This window comes from Bubalus kerabau, chromosome 14 (genome assembly GCF_029407905.1).
Source record: "Bubalus kerabau isolate K-KA32 ecotype Philippines breed swamp buffalo chromosome 14, PCC_UOA_SB_1v2, whole genome shotgun sequence".
Classification (NCBI taxonomy): Eukaryota; Metazoa; Chordata; class Mammalia; order Artiodactyla; family Bovidae; genus Bubalus; species Bubalus kerabau.
The window spans coordinates 3,181,345-3,200,463 of NC_073637.1; the positions used below are offsets into that span (position 1 = coordinate 3,181,345).

Consider the following 19,119-nt stretch of genomic DNA (forward strand, 5'->3'; position numbering starts at 1 on the left):
GGCACATGGTCGAGGGCTGGGCGGGGCCTGCGTCGTGTTAGGGCCCCTCAGAGAGGGTCTGATGGGGAACTGGGGTTCTGAGGAGGAATCTGAAGTGTTTGTGGGGGAGGCTGGGGGGCTGGGGCAGCTAAGGAAGGGAGTGTGAGTGTGTATGCGTGCATGTACACAAGTGTGGCGGGAGTGTGCGGGGCTCAGGGACTTGCAGGGCCCCCGGTTTCTGAGGGACTCTGGGTGCTCACATAGGTGCCTGTACGTTGCAGGGTTCTGTGGCGGATGGCCCTGCTTGTGTGCAGAGTCTGTGCAGCAAAGCGTCCTGTACGTGTGGACGCTGGCGTGCGCCTGAGTACAGCAGGTGCAGGCCTCCATGTGCTTGTAGGGTCCTATATGGACCTGGGTTTCTATGTGCATCGGGAGCGGGGGTCCCATGTAAGTGGGGGTCAGTGTGTGTGTGTGTGGAGTCCCTTGTGTGTGCAGGTCCCTATAGGCCTGTACAGTTCCTGTCCACAGGTGTGTGCTACATGTGTGTGGGTGTGCCAGTGTGGGGAGGGGACTGGCGTGGGGAAGTGTCCCCCGTGTGCAGTGGGTCTCCTATACGCGTGTAGGGTCCCGGATACCTGTGGGCATCAGAGTGTGCGGGGGTGGGGCTGTCCCTGTGTGGTGGGGGGCACTCTGTACTCACAGGCCCCCAGGCCCGGCACTGCCCTGCCCAGGGCTCCGCGCCGCCCTCAAGGTCTCACCTGCTTCACCTGCCTCCCCCAACTCGTAGGCAAGGCCGGAAGCACCGCCCCCCGCGTCGGGCTGGCCCGTTTCCTAGCGACTAGCCGGAACTTCCGAGTCACCCCGACTTCCGGGGCGAGGGTCAAGGGTCAGGCTTAGGGCCCTCGAGCCTTCGGCGAACAGATGGGCGCCTGGGGACGCGGGGCCCCGGAAGTCGGGGCCTCAGCGGTCTCCCGGGGTCCCGGGCCGGGGTCCCGGGCCGTTCCGCCGTGGGGGGTTCGGCGAGGGTCCCGGGAGCTGCGGCGGCGGGCGGGCGGCGGAGGAATTCGGGCGCGCCGCGGGTGGGGCCGCCCCGCCCCCAGGTGCTGCCCGGGCAGGCAGGCGGCAGGGGCGGCGGGCGGGGCGGGGGCGGGCGCGTGAATCAGGCCGCGCGGCGGGCGGGCCGCGGCAGGGAGTGGCTGCCGGACCGACCGGACCGCGAAGCCGCTGGGCGGCGGTCGGCTCCTGCTGCCCTTGTCCCGAGACCCCGCGCACCTGGCCAGGTAGGGCCCCCTTCCCGGGCTCCGGCCGGGCGGGGCGCGCGGAGGGGGAGGCTGCGGCGGGGTGGGGCGGGGTCGGCACAGTCGGGCCCCCCGGCGCGGCCTCACCTGGGCGGCCAACCCGCCCGCACCTGGGCTGCGTCGGCGCGACCCAGAGCGAGGCAGTGGGAGCGCGGCCGCGCGCGAGGGGGTCAGGCAGGGTCTGCCGGAGTTGGGGCCGAGGGGCCGCCACGGCCGCGTGTGCTGGTGCGATCGCGGGCGCCCTCGCTCGACGCCGGCCCAAGAGAAGCGAGTGGGAAGGGGCCCCGGGCCCAGATCGAGCCAGCCCAGGACGCCCCGCCTTGCTCCTACCCTCGTGGCCTCGCTGGAGTCTGGAGAGCGTGCCGGGCCTGGCCTAGACCCTTCCTGGGGGTGCCCCTTCTAGGCCGCCGTGGACTGGGGGTGGCCCGCGTGACCAGAGCTCTGTATGGTTCCCTCCGTGGGGCGCACGGTTCCCTGGCGCCCAAGTCCCTGGACTGGACGGGTGGACGGGACTCTTGGCCCAGGCAGCTTAACTTCCCGGAGTTCAGTCACCCCCTTTGGCTCTGCAGTGTGCACTGGAAAGCTGCAGCTCACCCACTTTCAGACCAGGAGCCTCCTCTGCGGGAATCCCAGCCCCGTCCTCCTCCTGCAGCCTAAAGCCCCTGCCTGCCTGGCGCAGGGCCCGCCCACCTTGTGCCCCAGATCCGTCCCTCTGGATAAAACCCCAGGCCTGCCCGCGGGAAAGACTTCCGCCGGAGGTCCCTGGTTCAGGAGCCCACTAGAGCCCTGAGGGCCCTGCCTGGAGACTTTGTCGGCTCTATCTGAGGTCAGAGGTCAGCAGCCAAAGAGCGGGATTCCTGCTGAGTCATCAGCCTGGGTGGGATAAGCGCCCTTCCCTCCCTTCAGGCCAGCGTTGGTAGGCAAAGGTGGAGAGGCAGCTGTTGGGGTTCCCATAGCTGGGAGTGGCCACTGCCGGGCCCACAGGTCAGGGGCATGTGGACCTGTGAAAGGAGACAGGCAGAGGCCTAAGGTGGTCAGGGCCCCGCGTGTGGCTTCATGCAACTGGGCAGGGCCCCCTTCACACTCCCTCAGGACGGGCCAGTCCCCACCCTCGGATCCCCCACCCCCTCTGCATGCAGCCTGGATACTTGGAGTTGATTCCCTTCCCCAGTGAAGGAGGAGGGAAGGAGGTCCCTTCCAGTATGTCTCCCCGACGTGGCAAGCGGCACCCTCAAGGGTTGTCAGCTGGATAGCGCCCCCTCCCCAGTCAGATACAGTTCAAGATAACACACACCCTGTGGTCACACACAGGGTCAGGACCCTGGTGCAAACAGGCCCACACTACGTACACTCGTGTGGTCAGCCTGCATCTGGTCCTGGTGCAGTGAGGACGCATGGCCACCCCATTTGTACCCAGATACGCCAGTGGGCAGTGCCCCCTCTTAGGCACAGCAGGTTTTCCTCAATCAGACCAAGTAGCCTCTCCACCGGGTGTGACTGAATACACACGGGGGCGTCCCCCACCCCCACCTCCACGCCACTTCTCCCAGGAGGGCAGACAGGAAAGATTCCCCAAGTCATCCCGACTCCCCCAACTGTCTCCAGTGGGCCACTGACCCTGTCCATTCAGCGATGTCCAGCTGCACCTACAGGGGCTGGGGGCACTCTGCCTGTCGGGCCACATTCAGGAAGCCACAAACCAGACAGGATCAGCTTCCTGCGACCCTCCTTCCAGATTAGGGAGATGAGCATCCAGGTATTTCAGGGGTCCTAGGGAGATGGGTCCTAGGAGCCAAATAAAGACCCCCACCTGGCCTTCCAGGACCCGTGTTCCCCCAGGCCAGGCTCCCATGCAGGCCCTTTGGAGGCAGGTGGGCTGGAGTGGAGCCAGTGGGGTGTGGCTGATGGTGTGAAGTTGGGGGAGCAGTGAAGGCGGAGAGGCTCACCTGGAGCTGAGGACAAGTGAGCAGTGACCAGGAACTTGGAAGGTTACTGCTGCCCCAGGGTCCCGGCTTGGCAGGGACAGGCCTCTAAGCTCCTGCCAGGAGGTGAAGTTCAGGCCTGGGGAGGGGGAGGGGTGTGCCAGGGGTGCAGCCTAGGGAGGTGTCTAGGACGGTATGGTGGACGGGTCAGAGGGCTCCAAGGTCGGCAAGTGGGTTGTGGGGCTGCGTGTGAGGCCCTGTAGCACAGGTCGGGGGGTGGCCAGGCTCTGTGCACTGAGGTCGCCTTGGGCCATGTGTGCTATCAGGTCAACCCTGACAGCTGCATTCAAAAAAGCTTTTAATTAAATTTTTAAAGGGAACACTCCATTTACAGTTACTACAAAACATTGGCTGTATTCCCACATTGTCCAGTACATCCTTGAGCCTGTCTTACACTAAGCACTTTGCACCTCCTGCTCCCCCACATACACTGGTAACCACTGGTTTGTTCTGTATATGTGTGAGTCTGTTTCTTTTTTGTTATATTCACTAGTTGTATTTTTTTTTAGATTCCACATATATATGATATTATACAGTATTTGTTTTTCTCTGACTTATTTCACCTAGTATAAGCCCTTCAAGTCCATCTATGTTGCTGCAGATCACAAAATTGCATTCTTTCTGGCTGAGACAGCTGCATTGTACAGTGGAGGGAACAGGCCACAGGGAGTGGTCCAGGGTCCCCCGGCTCTAGGGGCAGAGACACAGGCAGTGCCCCAACTTGTCCAGTATCACAGTGCCAGGAGCCACAAAATGCATTCATGTCATAAAATCAGAAAAAAAATAAATATATTAATACAGTCTATATTATATTTATATTTTCTTTATAACAACTGTCATATCATTTTTTTTTAATGGAGGAAGGAGTCCACAAAGCAGAAGTGCCTTGGGCCACAGAGGCCATAAAGTAGTCCTGAGTCAGGCCCATGTGGAGCCGGAACCCCTGCCTGGAAGCTGGGGCCCAGGGTGCCTCCTGGCCCCTGGTGAGAGGAGGGCCAGCCCTACCACGAGAGCCACAAGAGACAACGGGCATGTGTTATGATGTTCCACCAACTAGGGGGCATGCCAGGGTCTGGGAGTGCCCTGGAAGACCTCCAGGCGCGGGCTGACCTCCATAGCCCACCCACGGTCACTGACAGCCGCTGCTATGATGTGTCCACATGTATGTGGAGGGGTGGGCCCAGAGCCCCTCCCCCTGTAATGCATCTCCCTGCCCTTCCCCCAGGTCCCTGGCCCCGACATGGCCCGTCGCTCCCAGAGCTCCTCCCAGGGGGACAACCCACTGGCACCTGGGTACCTGCCCCCACACTACAAAGAGTACTACCGCCTGGCCGTGGACGCGCTGGCTGAGGGCGGGCCAGAGGCATACAGCCGCTTCCTTGCATCCGAGGGGGCACCCGCTTTCCTGTGCCCCGAGGAGCTGGAGCACGTGAGCCGCCACCTGCGGCCCCCGCAGCATGTTGCCCCCGAGCCCCCCGACGGCAGCCCCCCCAATTTGGACTTCGATGGCTCCTCCGGTACTTACTGGCCTGTGAATTCCGACCAGGCAGTGCCTGAACTCGACCTGGGGTGGCCCCTGACCTTTGGCTTCCAGGGCACTGAAGTCACCACACTGGTTCAGCCACCGCCACCTGACAGCCCCAGCATCAAGGATGAGGCTCGAAGGATGATCCGCTCTGCCCAGCAGGTGTGCGGTCCCAGGCTCCGTGGGCAGTGGGGAAGGGCAGCCTGCACTGGATGTTGAAGCATGAGTAGGAGTATGAGAGTGAAGGAGAAATACAAGCATGCCAGTTTAGGGGGCAAGGGTGGGGCCAGGACTGGCTGGCCAAGCCTCTCCAGCCCTCAAGCCGTAATGAGGGCTCCCTGGCAGACTTCTTCCAGGGTCGTCAGTGGTTTGGTTATCACAAGCTGCAGACTGCACAGGTTTGCCTACCCAGGGTCATGGCTGGTGCCCAGAAGCAAATGGGCTCTGATGGTTGGGGCCCCTCCTTGCCTGGACTTAATGTTCAGAGAATTCTCTAGTCCAGCCCTTGACCTGCCTCCAACACCAAGCAGTTGGCAAATAGCAAAGGGAGCCTGTTAAACCACAGACCTATGGCAGCAGCTCAGATGTAAAGACCCGTCTCTGCCCTCTGCCCCTTCGCCCCTCCTCCCCAGATGGCAACTCCTTCCCAGGTGCAGGAATGGAGCCTGGGGCTTTGCCTTGCCCCCTCCCCCATCCAGGGCTCTGCCCTGAGCTGAACACCCCCCTAGAGCTGAAGGACAGCCCTCCCTCAATAGGCTGCAGGCCCTGTGCCTGCCTAGGGCTCCATCATGGGCCACCAGTAACCCCACATCTCTAATGACGGGCTCCTTCTGACCCCCGTTCCATGACAGGGCCCCACTCCCCTGCGATGGGCTAGTAGCTGTTGTGGGCATCCAGCGATAACCTGCCCCGGCTCCCAGGGGGTGGGGAGGGCATGAACGTATGGCTAGAGAATGGTGGGGACAGCAGAGGGTTCGGGCCTCTGTCCCTGCTTCATCCCCTGCAGGTGGTGGCCGTGGTGATGGACATGTTCACCGATGTGGATCTTCTCAGTGAAGTGCTGGAGGCCGCTGCGCGCCGCGTCCCAGTCTACATCCTCCTAGACGAGATGAATGCACAACACTTCCTGGACATGGCCGACAAGTGCCGGGTCAACCTGCACCACGTGGACGTGAGTGGCCAGAGGGCGGGAGGGGATGACCAGGAGGGGCGCAGTGAGGCCCCTCTGCAGAACCTTAACGCCTCTCCCGCCCCAGTTCCTGCGCGTGCGCACTGTGGCGGGCCCCACCTACTACTGCCGCACTGGGAAGTTCTTCAAGGGCCATGTAAAGGAGAAGTTCCTCCTGGTGGATTGTGCCGTGGTGATGAGTGGGAGCTACAGGTGCGCCTAGCCCCTTGCCTCCCCATTCGAGGGCCTCCTCTCCAGAAAACGTTCTCTAGCGCCCTAACCCTAACGCGCTCGGCCACGCCCCTTCCCCAGCCCCGTGGTCCGCCCCTCTCCCAACCGTGCCCCCCCCGCCCCCCCGCGCTGGTCTCGCCCCTCCCTCTGACTGGCCCCACCCCTCTCCCAGCTTCATGTGGTCCTTCGAGAAGATCCACCGGAGTCTGGCGCACGTGTTCCAGGGCGAGCTGGTCTCCAGCTTCGATGAGGAATTCCGCATTCTCTTCGCACAGTCCGAACCGCTGGTACCCTCGGCCGGGGCGCTGGCTCGCATGGACACCTACGCCCTAGCTCCATACGCAGGGGCTGGGCCGCTCATGGGCAGCCAGATGCCCGGGGCTCCCACCCCCTTCTCCTTCCCCAAACGCGCCCACCTCTTGTTCCCACCACCTCGGGAAGAAGGCCTGGGCTTCCCCTCCTTCCTCGACCCCGACCGCCACTTCCTGTCGGCCTTTCGCCGAGAGGAGTCTTCGCGGATGCCCGGGGGTGCCCTGGAGCCGCACACGGGGCTGCGGCCGCTCTCACGACGGCTGGACGCAGAGGCCGGGCCAGGCGGGGAGCTCTCGGGCCCGCGGGGCTTCTTTCAGGCACGGCACCTAGAGATGGACGCCTTCAAGAGGTACAGCTATGCAGCCGCCGACGGTGCGGGCGCAGTGGAGAATCTCGCGGCCGCGCGGCAGGTATCACGGCAGACGTTCCTCAGCCACGGCGATGACCTCCGCTTCCAGACCAGCCACTTCCACCGCGACCAGCTCTACCAACAGCACTACCAGTGGGACCCGCAGCTCGCGCCGACGCGCCCACAAGGCCTGTTCGAGAAGCTGCGGGCCGGCCGCCCTGGCTTCCCAGACCACGACGAATTCATGCTGGGCAGCGGGCCACGATTTCCAGAGCTCGGCCTGGACGGACACCAGCGGCTGGACTACGTGCCATCCAGTGCCTCACGGGAGGTGCGCCATGGCTCGGACCCCGCCCTCGGGCCCGGACCCCGCGGTCTGGAACCCGGCGGGGCCCCTCGCCCCAACCTGGGCCAGCGCTTCCCTTGCCAAGCGATGACGAGGCTAGGCCCAGAGACGGCGCCCGAGCCGGAGCCGGAGCACAGGGGTGGGCCCGAGGGGCGGGCCGGACTGCGGCACTGGCGCCTCACCTCCTACCTGAGCGGCTGTCACAGCGAGGACGCTGGCGACGAGGGCCTGCCCACACCCATGGAGACCGAAGCCTATGACGATGACGTGCTGGTTTCTGGGGGTCGGGCGACTGCTGGGGACCTGCTTCCCTCGGCCTTCCGTGTGCCCGCGCCCTTCCCAGGCAAAGGCCCAGCGCCAGGCTCTGGCAGCGGTGGCGGCGATGGCCCAGAGCGTGAGGGCCCGGAGGAGGTGGGCCTGGCCAAGCAGGACTCTTTCCGCTCACGCCTGAACCCGCTGATCCAGCGCAGCTCCCGGCTGCGCTCCTCGCTCATCTTCAGCGCATCGCAGGGTGAGGGCACGGGCGGAGCTGCTGGGGCCTCCACAGAGAAGGTGCAGCTGCTGCACAAGGAGCAGACGGTCAGCGAGATGTTGGGGCCCGGCAATGAAGCCGTGCGCTCTGCTGCCTCCACCAAGGTGGCCGAGCTCCTGGAGAAGTACAAGGGCCCCTCTCGAGACCCTGGCGGTGTGGGGACAGCGGTCACAGTCGCCAGCCATAGCAAGGCTGTCGTGTCCCAGGCGTGGAGGGAGGAGGTGTCTGCGCCTGGTGGCGGCGGTGGGAGCGAGCGCCGCAGCCTGGAGAGCTGCCTGCTGGACCTGCGTGAGTCCTTCGCACAGCAGCTGCACCAGGAGGCGGAGCGACAGCCGGGAGCTGCCACTCTCGCTGCCACCCAGCTGCTGGACACGCTGGGCCGGGGCAGCAGTGGCACAGACCGGCTGCCCTCCCACTTCCTGTCCACCCAGGGCCACTCCACCTCCCCACAAGGGCGGGACAGCCCCCCACCAGAGGGGCCTGGGGGGCACCAGTCTGAGCCAAAAGGGAGCCCCACCTTAGCCTACCCGGAGCGCAAGGGGAGTCCCACTCCTGGGTTTCCCACCCGCAGAGGCAGCCCCACCGCTGGATTTACTGAGCAGAAGGGGAGCCCCACTTCTGCCTATCCTGAGCGCAGGGGTAGCCCAGTGCCTCCTGTTCCAGAGCACAGGGGCAGCCCTGTGCCCCCTGTGCCTGAGCGCAGGGGCAGCCTCACCCTTCCCTTCTCCGGGGAGTCTCCAAAGGCCGGGCCCACAGAGGAGGCAGTTGGTGGCCCCATGGAGGTCCTGCGCAAAGGCTCCGCGCGACTGCGGCAGCTGATGAGCCCCAAGGGTGAGCGGCGGGCAGACAATGAAGGCAGCTTTCCGACGCCGCAGGAGAACGGGCAGCCTGAGAGCCCCCAGCGGCCGTCCCTAGGCCGGGTTGACAGCACTGAGGCGGCTGCAGAGGAGCGGGGCCCGCGGGCACGCGTGGCTTCAGCCACAGCCAATGCCTTGTACAGCAGCAACTTGCGGGACGACACGAAAGCCATTCTGGAGCAGATCAGCGCCCACGGCCAGAAGCATCGTGGAGTTCCCGCCCCGGGCCCAACCCCGGCCCACAGCAGCCCAGAGCTGGGTCACTCGCCAGTGGCCGGCGGCCTGGCCCCTGACATGTCCGACAAGGACAAGTGCTCGACCATCTTCCGCTCGGACAGCCTGGGGACCCAAGGCCGGCTGAGCCGCACGCTGCCTGCCAGCGCAGAGGAACGCGACCGGCTCCTGCGCCGCATGGAGAGCATGCGCAAAGAGAAGCGCGTCTACAGCCGCTTTGAGGTCTTCTGCAAAAAGGAGGAGCCAGGGGCTCTCGGGGCCGCGGAGGGCCCTGCTGAGGAGGACGCCAGGGACAGCAAGGTGGGCAAGTTCATGCCCAAGATCCTGGGTACATTCAAAAGCAAGAAGTGAGTCACCTGGCCTTCCAGCCTAGGCCAAGGTGCCTGCATCACCGTCGGGCAGAACACTTGGCCCTCAGCCAAAGCCCAGGGACCTAGCTGAGCCAGCCAGAGTCCGCTCCACCTGAGGCTCAGCAGGCGGCCCTCCTGGCCTCGTGCCCCTGGGTCTCTCCTCCCTTAGAGCTTCAGCCCCAGCTGCCCTCTGACTTACCACCCCAGCTCTGGGCCTGCACACCTCTGCCTCTGGACCCTTAGCCTCCCCTTCTTAGGCATCTGTCTCCCCCACCTCTCTGTGCCTTAGGCCCCCATACTCTGGGGTCCGTGTGTCTCAGGGCTTCCGTGTCTCAGGGGTCCCCTCTGCTTGTGGTCTGGCTGGGCTGCCCTTGTCCACTGCTTGGCAGTCCCCTCCTCTCCAGGCCTCCTGTCTTCTCAGGGCCTGTTTCCACACCCGTGTTTGAGGTCTTAGGGCTCACTTCCTGCCCTTTCCCCAGCGCATTCCCTCCTTCCCTCCCTCCGGGCCCCTTCCCTGGTCACCAACCCTTCAGTGGGGGAGGGGCCGCCCTGGTGAGAACTGAACCAGGTGTGGCCGCCACTCCTGCAGGGCCCCGGCCAGCACCCTGCAAGGGCGAGAACCCCTGGCTTTGTGGCACAACAAGCCCAATGGATGATGGGAGGCCCTGGCCTCACGAAGCGTTCCTGGCAGATGGCATGTTCACAGGTGCATCCGCAGTCACACCTCAGAAAGGGGCTGGATGTGGAGCCTTGTTCTGTGAGGGCAGAGGACGGTGTGTGATGGCCCCTGAGCCCTGGCACACTGCTCTGAGGGGTCTCGGTGCCCCTGACGTGGGACCTCTGCACCTCAGTCCCTCATCTAAGTAAGTGGTCCTTGCCCTGCAGGCGCCCAGCAGACCCAGACTCCGCCCTCTTGTGCATCCTTTCCCCTTTGTCACCAGCCCCCCCAAAATCTGTCCGAGGTTCCCCATGTAGCTTTCTTGTATCTTTTTTATTTTTCAACTCCAGATAGTAACTGATCTGGAATGATTCGTTTTGGCACCAAATGCTTCAAAAGCCGCCTCTGCCCTCCCCATAGGTGCTGGTGTTCTTAAATTAGTGTTTGTGCTATTTCTTTTTAAATAGTTTTTTTTTTAAGTATAGGAAACCCTAATTGCTCTTTGGGGACTGCCGGGTATGGCCTCAGTCCTGACTGAGCCCCTGTACCCTGGTGGCCCACGGTCTCGTCACCAAAGCCACTGCCCAGGTGGGGTGACAGCAGAGACTTTGGTTCGAATGGAAAAGGCCGCTAGGGAGCTGGATGAGCTGGAGTGTCTCTGGTCCTCGATGTGCTTGCTGACACGTTTGGTTTGGCCTGGCCTGGTGTGCAGCTGTTCTGAGCAGACCGGGCTGGGCCTGTCACTGATGGACAGCCCTCACAGAAAGTGGAGGTTCTGCCCAGGGAGAGTCCCAAGGCCCTCGGACCCTCCCGTCTGCGTCCTTCACATCATGCTCAATAAGACCTCACCTCAATGTGATTCTGCACATTTTGGTGTTAATAAAAAAACAACACGTGAAATATTCTGCCATGTTCCCAAATACATATAGATAACACCACCCAGTTATATTTTGCAGCCTTTAGCTCTATTAATGTCTCAGGTTTCTCTCTCGACACCACCATCCATCCCTGTGGGGTGGACTAAAGACCCCTCCCCATCTATACTGCCACCACCTCTACCCGCATCTTCTAACCACCACAAACCCCTTCCCCCCCTCAGCCACTTACTGTGACAGGCCTCACTTCACCAGCCCTCTGTAGGCACAGCCCATTGGCACACCCCTGGTTGCCAAGCCCAGCAGACACTTACTAACCTCGTCTCGAAGTTCCCATCAACCTGGGGCTGTCCTTGGCCAGGGTGCCAAGCAGCCATTTGTCTAGTTGTCTGGGCCTCCCAGACTCTCCAGTCTTGCAGCAGCACCTCTGCACTCAGGGCTGGACTTCTTGGGTGCCCTGCCCCTTTCTGGGCAGTGGCATTCATTCCCCAGCCCTATGGGTCCCCCGTATTCATTGCTTGAGCTATACCTCAGGCTCTAAAAATGCAAAAAGCTGCCCCTTCAGGCAGCTCCATCTCATGACTAGCTCACCTCCAAGCCAGAACCACGGCCCCTCCCTGGCCTTCCCCAAGCCCTGTTCTGCCTTCTGAGTCTCTCCGGTAGCTGCCAGGTCTGGGTCAACCCCTGCCCAGCTCTCCTTGATCCATACCTCGCTCGCCCTCCCCTGCAGCAACTGATGTCTTCCACAGTAGGGCGGAGCTGCCTGCTCCTGGCTGAAAAGCCCTTGGGCCAGGAACACCTCCAACCAGGCACCGGAAAGTGGACTCCCTGTGTCCTGACCACTGCCCAGGGTGGGTGCAGTGTGAGGTGTGCATGGAACCAGGAGGCACCTTAGCGCTAGCTGGGACCCTGCCACTCCTCAGTCCCACACCCCCAGTCTGGGCTCACACTGGGTGCTTTGCCTGGTGATACCAGAGGAGGAAGCCTTGAGCCCCACAGGACATTCACAGCTGCTCTCTCCTTCCCCGCCAAGGTCTGGAGACAAACCGAGCACCTGTCACCGTGTTGGTGGGCGTGACTGACTGCAGTCAGGGGCACTGTCCCACGTTCTCCCCTTTCCTGCTGTGGCTCAGGGCCACAAGTGTGGTCACACGGTGGCTTGCAGCCCAGCAACAGATGCACTGAACAGGACCCTCCCCGGCAGGACCACCGTGGGGACCGCCTCACTCCTGCAGCACCCCTAGCTGGGACCTGAGGTGCTCAGGCACCAGGCAGGCCCTGGAGGCTGTAGACAGAGGTGACCCCAAGGCAACCCCCAGGCAGCCTTAAGCTAGAGAGAAAGCGCTGGACATGAGCAGACAGGAGCCCAGATGACAGCATATGGCACCCTGGAGGCGTCTCAAGGGCTCTGTCCTCCAGAAGGGAAAAGGTTTGGTGCAGCCTCGCTGGCAGACCCTGGCTGAGGATGACAGATAGGCAGGCGGGTGGGGGACAGATAGAACTTTATTGGAGGAAGTGATGGAGGTTGGGGTGTGAACCTCAGCGAGTCCCCCAGAGAGGCCCAGACAAGCTCTGGGACTCAAATGTGGCCAGGAGAGGGTGCGCTGGGGAAACGCTAGGTGGAGAGCACCAGGGGCTTGGGCCCCGGAGCTTGCCGGAGGAGGGGCAACCTAAAGACTAGGGGAGAGGCGCGGGGCTGGGCGCCGGGGAGGTCCCCTTGAAGACCCGCAGGGCGGCTCAGGCGCGAGGTCCCGGGAGGAGGGGTAGGCAGCCCAGCGCCGAGAGGCAGACGGTCCCGTAGGCTTGGGAGTAGCCCCCCAGCTTGGCCCGCGCGGCCCCCTGGGCCCCCTGCGCGGCCGAGGCCCCGAACATCCTCCGACCGGGCCGGGCCGCCCCGGGAGGTCGAGGAGGAACCTGCACACAGACCAGCATCGAGGACCGTGGAGGGAGTGCCCGGCGCGGGGAGCGGCCAGCGGAAGGGAAGGAAGGGGGCCGGGGGGCGGGGAGCGGGGCGCGTGGGCTCACCCGTGGCGCGCCGGGCGCGTTCGCACCGCGGCCCGGGTTCCGGTCACTCCGGATCAGTGCCCGGACGGCCACCTGGGCGGCGGCCTGCGAGGTCAAGGAGGGCGCCGCCTCCCTCACGCTGGGCTTCACCTGGGGAGGAGCGAGTGGCAGCGTCACCAGCGCCCTCGTAAAGAAGCAGCGGGAGCGGTCCTGCCCTGCCGCGCCCCGACCACGACCTACCCACGAGGATGACGTCGCCCCGCCGGGCCCCGCCCCTCTCCCAGGACCTCCTGGGGGCGGAGGCTGGGGCAGGGGGGCTGAGTTCTGCCTGGGAGGGTCCTGGGCTCCGCCGGGGGCGTCTGTGGGTCGGGAAACCAAACCCCCGGGGTCAGGAGTCCGGCGCTGCTGGCGGTTGGTGGCCCCACACATCGGCCATCAGACCACGCACCGTGCACGGGGCAGAGGCCTGGGTTATTCCGAGGCCGGCGTCCCGAGTTCAACGCGGGCGAGCCCGAGGGCAGCTGGGCCTCCGGCTCGGGGGTCGGGGGGCCGCCCCCCAGGCCCGTCTCCTTCGGGAGGCGGCCGTGGCCCCTACGCTCCAAGATCATCTGCGAGAGCGGAGGGGCGCTCAGAGGGCGGTGGGAGTGGGGGCGGGGTCGCTGCGCAGAGGAGGCCTCGGGGCCCGAATGACGCGGGTGGCGTCTCGGAGCACCTGATGGAGGCGGCGGCGATACTCGGCGGCTGAGAGCTGGGCTCCTTCCTGCACCGGGAGCCGCACATCCCCCTCCAGTGTCCACTCACGGGCCGGGCAGTGGAACCTGCGGGGAGCCAGCCAGGCGGGTGCTGGGGTGGTCGGGCCGGGCTGCCTCGGGAGAGCTGCTCGGAGCTTTGCAGCCCACCGCCACCCCCAGCCGCTACCTCTGCACGTAGGGGTGCTGCAGGGCCTGGGCTGCGCTGAGCCGCTTGTGCGGGGCAAACACCAGGAGTCTCGAGAGGAGGTCCAGGGCATCTGGAGGGGTGTCGGGGGGCAGGAGGGCATCTAGCGTCTGCCTGGGCCTGCGGGAGGCCAGCTCGTCAGGGTCTCCAGGGTTTGGCACCCCCCCCTCCCCCCCCAGCCCCCCACTCCCCCCCCCACCCCCGTCTACATCTATGCTCCTTGCTAGGGTTTCAACTTCCACCTGTCCCCCAGTTTCCTGCCCCCTGCATCACCCTCGGGCGCCGAGGAAGGTCGTCAGGCCCCTGATCTCTGAGGCCTGGGGCGGCTCCTGCCGCTCTCCCAGCGCCAGCGGGGCCCACCATGGGGTCTCCTCATTTCAGGCTGACCAACAGTTACCCAGTTCAGGACTGTGGTCAGGAGGGCAGGGCCCACGGAGCTGACACTCGCTGGCCCTGAAGGCTGCAGGGAGCACGCTGGGGCCCCCTGAAGCCCCCGCACTCACCGGGACCCCAGGTGCTGCAGAACTGAGATGTTGCAGCCAGAGCCGAGCGCCAGGAGGTCTGGGAGCAAGGGCAGAAGGCAGTGTACTCAGGAGTCAGGAAGGTGGGTGGCCACTGCTTCTGGCCTGTGGAGCAACCTCCCCTGCAGGGCCTTGGCTCTCTGGCAGGGCTCAAGCCCCGAAAACCAGGTCGCACACCACCGCTAGTGCACACACATGTGCACCTGTCCTTACACGCCTGCCTCCTGCACATGCCGCGTGCTCTCGCGTGCACGCATGTACCCCCCACCTCCATGGGGAGTGCCTTGCCCCCTCCGCCAGAGCAGACTGGGGAGAGAACGGGGCTCCCCACGCTGCCCTCACACCGCCGCCCCCCAGGGAGGAGGGACCACTGCGGGCTGCCCCTCAAGCCGCCTCCACCCATCGCTTCGCTAGCACCGTGTCCGGCCCCTGGCTGCACAGTGTGGAGCTGCCTGTGGCCCCTCCACAGAGCTCGTGCTGTTCCCTGCCCCGGCTGGACCCTTGATGGGCACTGCCTGACCCTCGTGGGCCCTGTGTCCCTGGTGGAAACCCCCAGCAGCCCTCCCCTGGGCCCACCCTGCACAGCTTGCCCCCTCCAGGCTTGCCAAGGCCTCTGGACCCTGCTCATCCCACCTCCCTGCCTTTCCCAGCGCCATCCCCTCCCCGCTGTCCTCCCATGCAGTCCTGATCCATGAGGTGCCATCCCCCCACAGCTGTGTGCCAGCAGCTGCCTGCCCACACACTCACCCTCCTTGGATGGTGGCGGGATGGCCTCCAGGATGAGCTCCAGCTGGTGGAGGGTGGACGTGCCGGGGAACAGGGGCCGCCCCCGCAGCATCTCCCCCAGAATGCAGCCCAGACTCCACATGTCCACCCCAGGGGTGTACCTGGTGTGGGGGGGAGGGTGTGGAGCTGGAGGGGGCACCCCAGAGGCCGAGGCGCTGGTGGGAGGAGGGACTACGAGTGGGTTCTGGGACTCGCGGGACAAGAAGGCCAAGGGCCCTGGCTGGGCAGGGGGGCGCGGGGGCCCTGACCTTGCAGGGGGAGGTGGGGTGGGATGAGGGCCGGTTGCTCGCTGTTACCAGCTGGAAGACAGCAACACCTCTGGAGCCCGGTACCATCTCGTGGCCACATACTCCGTCAGGGCATGCCCCTCGGGGACCTCAGGGAGGCCACTGAGGGGGCGAGCCAGGCCAAAGTCACAGAGCTTCACCAAACAGCTGGCATCCAGGAGAACATTGGATGGCTGGGGGTGTAGAGGCAGGCTGTGGGCTGACCGGGCTGGGGCTCGAGGACCTGGTGCACTGCTGGAGCACTGGCCGGGCAGTGGAGCTCAGCAGACAGGCGTGGGTAGTACCTTCTGGTCCCGGTGGATGACCCGCCCTGAGTGAATGAACTTGGTGGCCCGCAGCAACTGGTAGAAGATGTAGCGTTTGTGGGTGTCCTTTAGCAGCGTGCCCTTGCAGATGACAGCATTCAGGTCGGTATCTGGGGAGGCCTGCGGGTCAGTCTGGCGGGCCTGGGGAGGGTGGGCCAGGCGAGCCCACTCTGCACCCCCGCGGGGACTCCTAAGCCCCCACAGACCCAGGCCTCGCCGGCACATGCTTGGCACAAGCGCTGCCCGGGAGCCCCTGCCCACCTCTCAAGCCTGCCCACCGTCTTTGTCAGCACAGCAAACAAAGTTTGTGGAATTGTTTTTATACTTTATTTCATGCTCCCTTTGTTTTATCAAATGAGCAGGAAAAAAGGACACGTAGCTGCAAAACCTCGCAGAGGTGGGGGTCAAGGTATTCGCCACCAGGCCTTGGGGGCTGACACTCTCCAGCTCCAAGGGACTCTGCTCACGCTGAGCGCACTGGCCACTGCGGGAAACACTGGGGTGTGGGCGGGCGGGGGCGGTCCTGGGCCTGGACAAAGGGGGACTGGGGTCTGTGGGAGGCTTCACTCACCCATAGACTCAAACACCAGGTAAATGTCCCTGTCATTCTCTGCCGGGATCACATCCAGGAGGCGGACGATGTTGGGATGGTCCCCAAATTCCTGGGGAAAGAGCAGGGGGCTGTGCCCTGGGGGCCAGGGGCCAGGCTTCCCCTTCTTTGGAGAAACAGCACCTGGAGCAGCAGGTAGATGGCCTGGCCACTCACCTGGAGAAGCATGATTTCCCGGAACGTCCTCTGGAAGGAGACAGAAACATGAGTGTGGGTGTGGAGCAAGAAGGAAGCCCCTGTCCGGAGAGGATGCGAAGGGACAGATGCTCAGTGCCCGCACACCTGCTGGACCCTGGGTTTGCAGGGGGCGGTGCTCTGAAAATTGCAGAAACCTGCTGTGATTGGGTTCCCAGTTGTACCTTTCCGATACAAGGCAGCGGGGGGCCACCCTGCAGCCCTGCCTCATCCTTTCCCACACTGCTCGCTTCCCTACTCACTTACCTGGGCGTCTGTCTTATCCTTGAAGGCATCAAAGATTTTCTTGATGGCCACGACCTCGCCAGTCCTCCGATCCACCGCCTTCCACACGATGCCGTAGGCCTGAGGAGGACGGTGGTCAGCCTGCAGGGCACAGAGCCCCGCCAGGGTGCCTCCTGCAGACACGAGCCTCCTCCTTCCCACTCTGCTTCCAGAGAGGGGAAGCCCCCAAAGTTGCAGTCCTTCAGAGGAGGCTGATGGGAAGCAATGGGGGTTAGAGGCAAGAGAGGGGGCCTCTGGGGAGGCCCCAGGGGGATGTGGGGTAGCAGGTCCTGACTGTGGAACGGGAGGGAGTTTCTGGGTGGGTCCCTTCTCTGACAGACTTTCACCTTTGCAGGCATCCTGATCCCACTCTCGTGTACCCCATCCAGCCTGTCTGCAGATCCTGTTGGCTCCAACTTGAGAATTCATCAGAATCTGAAGACTTTCTCTCCCCTCTGCCCCTCCATCCTGGTCCAAGCCTCTCCCACCTCCAGCCCTATCACTGCCCTGACCTCTTAAATTCTCTCCCCCACCCACTCCCACAGAGCATCCTCAGCCGAGCAGGCAGCCTGGCCTTGTAAAGTGGTACCAAAGGCTGCTCCTCTCCCCGTGTCACTCACAGCAGGAGCTGAAGTCCTTGCAGTTCCCCAAATCCCCACGTTCCCAGACCGTCCCCCTAGTCTCCTGTCCAGTTACATCAGCTCTGCTCCTTCCCACCAGCTCAGCATGTCCTTGCCCCAGGGCTTTTGCATGACTGCTCGCACTATCTGCAACTCTCTCTGCTCCGTGTCTCACACTTGCACACACCCTGTGATCCACCGTGACACATGTACTCTCACACAGTCCGATCTGCTCTCCCACGCCCACAGCCACAAATGCACTCGGGCTCTCACGGGGCTCTGGCCAGCACTCCATGCCCACCCCGCTCACTGGCTCAGGCCCTTCTTGGGCAGGCGTCTGCCTGCCCTCGGCGCCTGTGTCACACTATGGGCACCGGGAGAGGCAGCCGGGAGCCTGAGGCGGTGGTGGGGACAGCGGGGGCCGGGGGGCTCTAGGATCAGACCTGAGACCTTGGGGGGCCCAGCTCTCAGCTGCTTCTCAGAGCCAGGGGACAAGTTCCCTGTGAGTAGGGCGCCCTGTTGTCGGAAACGGGGTACACCTGCTGCTCATGGAGGACGCAGGACCCCAGCGCAGGAGTCCCTGCAGCGTGGACGGCCACAGTCCTCTGACTGGCCCTACCCACGTCCTGCAGGTCCCGCGGACGCCCGGGCGCCTCTCGAGCTCACCCCCTTCCCGAGCCGCCGCTTGAGCAGGTATCGCTGGGCGACGTGACGGTCCACCTCGGCGGTGCACATGTCGGCAAGCGGGAAGCAGGAAGCCTCCAGACAACCTCGGGGCTCCAACTGTTGAACCCGGTTGCCTTGGGAACCGACGGAGCGCCGCCTGCCGTCCAAACCCCGCCCCATCCGGGGCCGCCGAGGAGCCCCTCCCCGCAGCCGCGCCTCGGGAAGGTTCCCCTCTCCGCCCCCTCGCCGCACCTGCGCCCAAGGAGCCTTCTGCCCACCCCGGGCCTTTGCACGTGCGGTGCCCACGGCCGGGCCTCCCTCTCTGCCTTCCTCCGAGCTTGCTAAGGCGGTAGCAAAGGGTAACGTGGCACTCGCAGCCCTCCTCTCCGGAGGTATTTGGGGGCAGGGGCCGTGGCATCCCCAACGTGTAAAACGCTACAGCCACTTTGGGAAAATATTTGGTCGTTTCTTAAAATGTTTAACTTAAATTTAGCGTGACTCGGGCATCTTCCGGTGGTAGTCACCCAAGAGAAATAAAAACATGCGTCGAGTTACACACCCACGTACATAGCTTTATTTGTAACAGCCCCAAACTGTAAACAACTCGAATGTTGCTTCCAGCATTTGAAACAGGAATAAACAAAAAGTGGTATAAACAAAAAGTGGTATAACCACACAGTGGAATATTACGCAGAAAAACAGAAAAGGACAACTGTTGATACACACGACATGGCTGAAGCTCAAAATCATGATGCTGATTAAAGAAGCCAGATCTTCTGGTGCCGTCAGTACGAAATTCTAGAGAATGCCAACTACAGATCACCGATAGCCTTGTGGTAGAGTGGAGGGAGAGATGCCTTGCAAGTGGTACAAGAAAACTTTAGGAGGTGATAGAAATGTTCAAGCCTGGTGATGGTTTCAGATAGTTAACACATATGTTAAGACAGTTGAAACTGTACACTTCAAATATGCGCAGTTTATTATACTTCAGCTGTATCTCAATATAAAGTTGGAGGGGGGAGGGGATAAACATGAGAAAAAGAAACAAGAGATGAGAGACTTATTCTGGTTGTGAGGGAGTGACTGGACTGTCCATGCTCTTACTGATGAAGAGTTAGGACAACCAGCACCGCAGGACTGTGCTCTCAGCAAAACACACCAGATGAGGGCCTCTTAGTTCTCTTGCTGAGCACCACATCAGGGCAAAGATGGAGAAATTTCCAAGAGTC

The 19,119-nt window shown here is 63.3% G+C and overlaps 2 protein-coding genes across 2 annotated transcripts; one reads left to right on the forward strand and one right to left on the reverse strand.

The window, feature by feature from the left end:
• Positions 1-870: 870 nt before the first annotated feature.
• Positions 871-10,759, forward strand: FAM83H (family with sequence similarity 83 member H). Its single transcript, XM_055545591.1, has 5 exons — positions 871-1,259; positions 4,485-4,946; positions 5,791-5,955; positions 6,041-6,165; positions 6,356-10,759. Exons 2-5 carry the CDS (start codon positions 4,500-4,502, stop codon positions 9,162-9,164), a joined length of 3,546 nt encoding a protein of 1,181 aa, XP_055401566.1. The 5' UTR covers positions 871-1,259; positions 4,485-4,499; the 3' UTR covers positions 9,165-10,759.
• A 1,535-nt stretch (positions 10,760-12,294) lies between these two features.
• MAPK15 (mitogen-activated protein kinase 15) lies at positions 12,295-17,959 on the reverse strand. The gene is made up of 14 exons (XM_055546812.1): positions 17,891-17,959; positions 16,587-16,685; positions 16,302-16,331; positions 16,107-16,197; positions 15,515-15,645; positions 15,240-15,403; positions 14,905-15,044; positions 14,140-14,197; positions 13,619-13,756; positions 13,413-13,518; positions 13,149-13,308; positions 12,941-13,059; positions 12,722-12,850; positions 12,295-12,610 (listed from the first exon to the last, which is right to left on the reverse strand). Exons 1-14 carry the CDS (start codon positions 17,957-17,959, stop codon positions 12,434-12,436), a joined length of 1,611 nt encoding a protein of 536 aa, XP_055402787.1. The 3' UTR covers positions 12,295-12,433.
• Between the last annotated feature and the right edge of the window lie 1,160 nt (positions 17,960-19,119).

Excerpts from the sequence above, each read along its gene's own strand:
- FAM83H (XM_055545591.1), top strand. The coding sequence starts at position 4,500 with ATGGCCCGTCGCTCCCAGAGCTCCTCCCAGGGGGACAACCCACTGGCA. Across the intron at positions 4,947-5,790 it reads TGATCCGCTCTGCCCAGCAG|GTGGTGGCCGTGGTGATGGA; the intron begins GTGTGCGGTCCC and ends CATCCCCTGCAG. Across the intron at positions 5,956-6,040 it reads TCAACCTGCACCACGTGGAC|TTCCTGCGCGTGCGCACTGT; the intron begins GTGAGTGGCCAG and ends CTCCCGCCCCAG.
- MAPK15 (XM_055546812.1), bottom strand. The coding sequence starts at position 17,959 with ATGTGCACCGCCGAGGTGGACCGTCACGTCGCCCAGCGATACCTGCTC. Across the intron at positions 15,045-15,239 it reads GTGTTGCTGTCTTCCAGCTG|GTACACCCCTGGGGTGGACA; the intron begins GTAACAGCGAGC and ends CCCCCACACCAG. Across the intron at positions 14,198-14,904 it reads CCCGCCACCATCCAAGGAGG|ACCTCCTGGCGCTCGGCTCT; the intron begins GTGAGTGTGTGG and ends CCTTGCTCCCAG.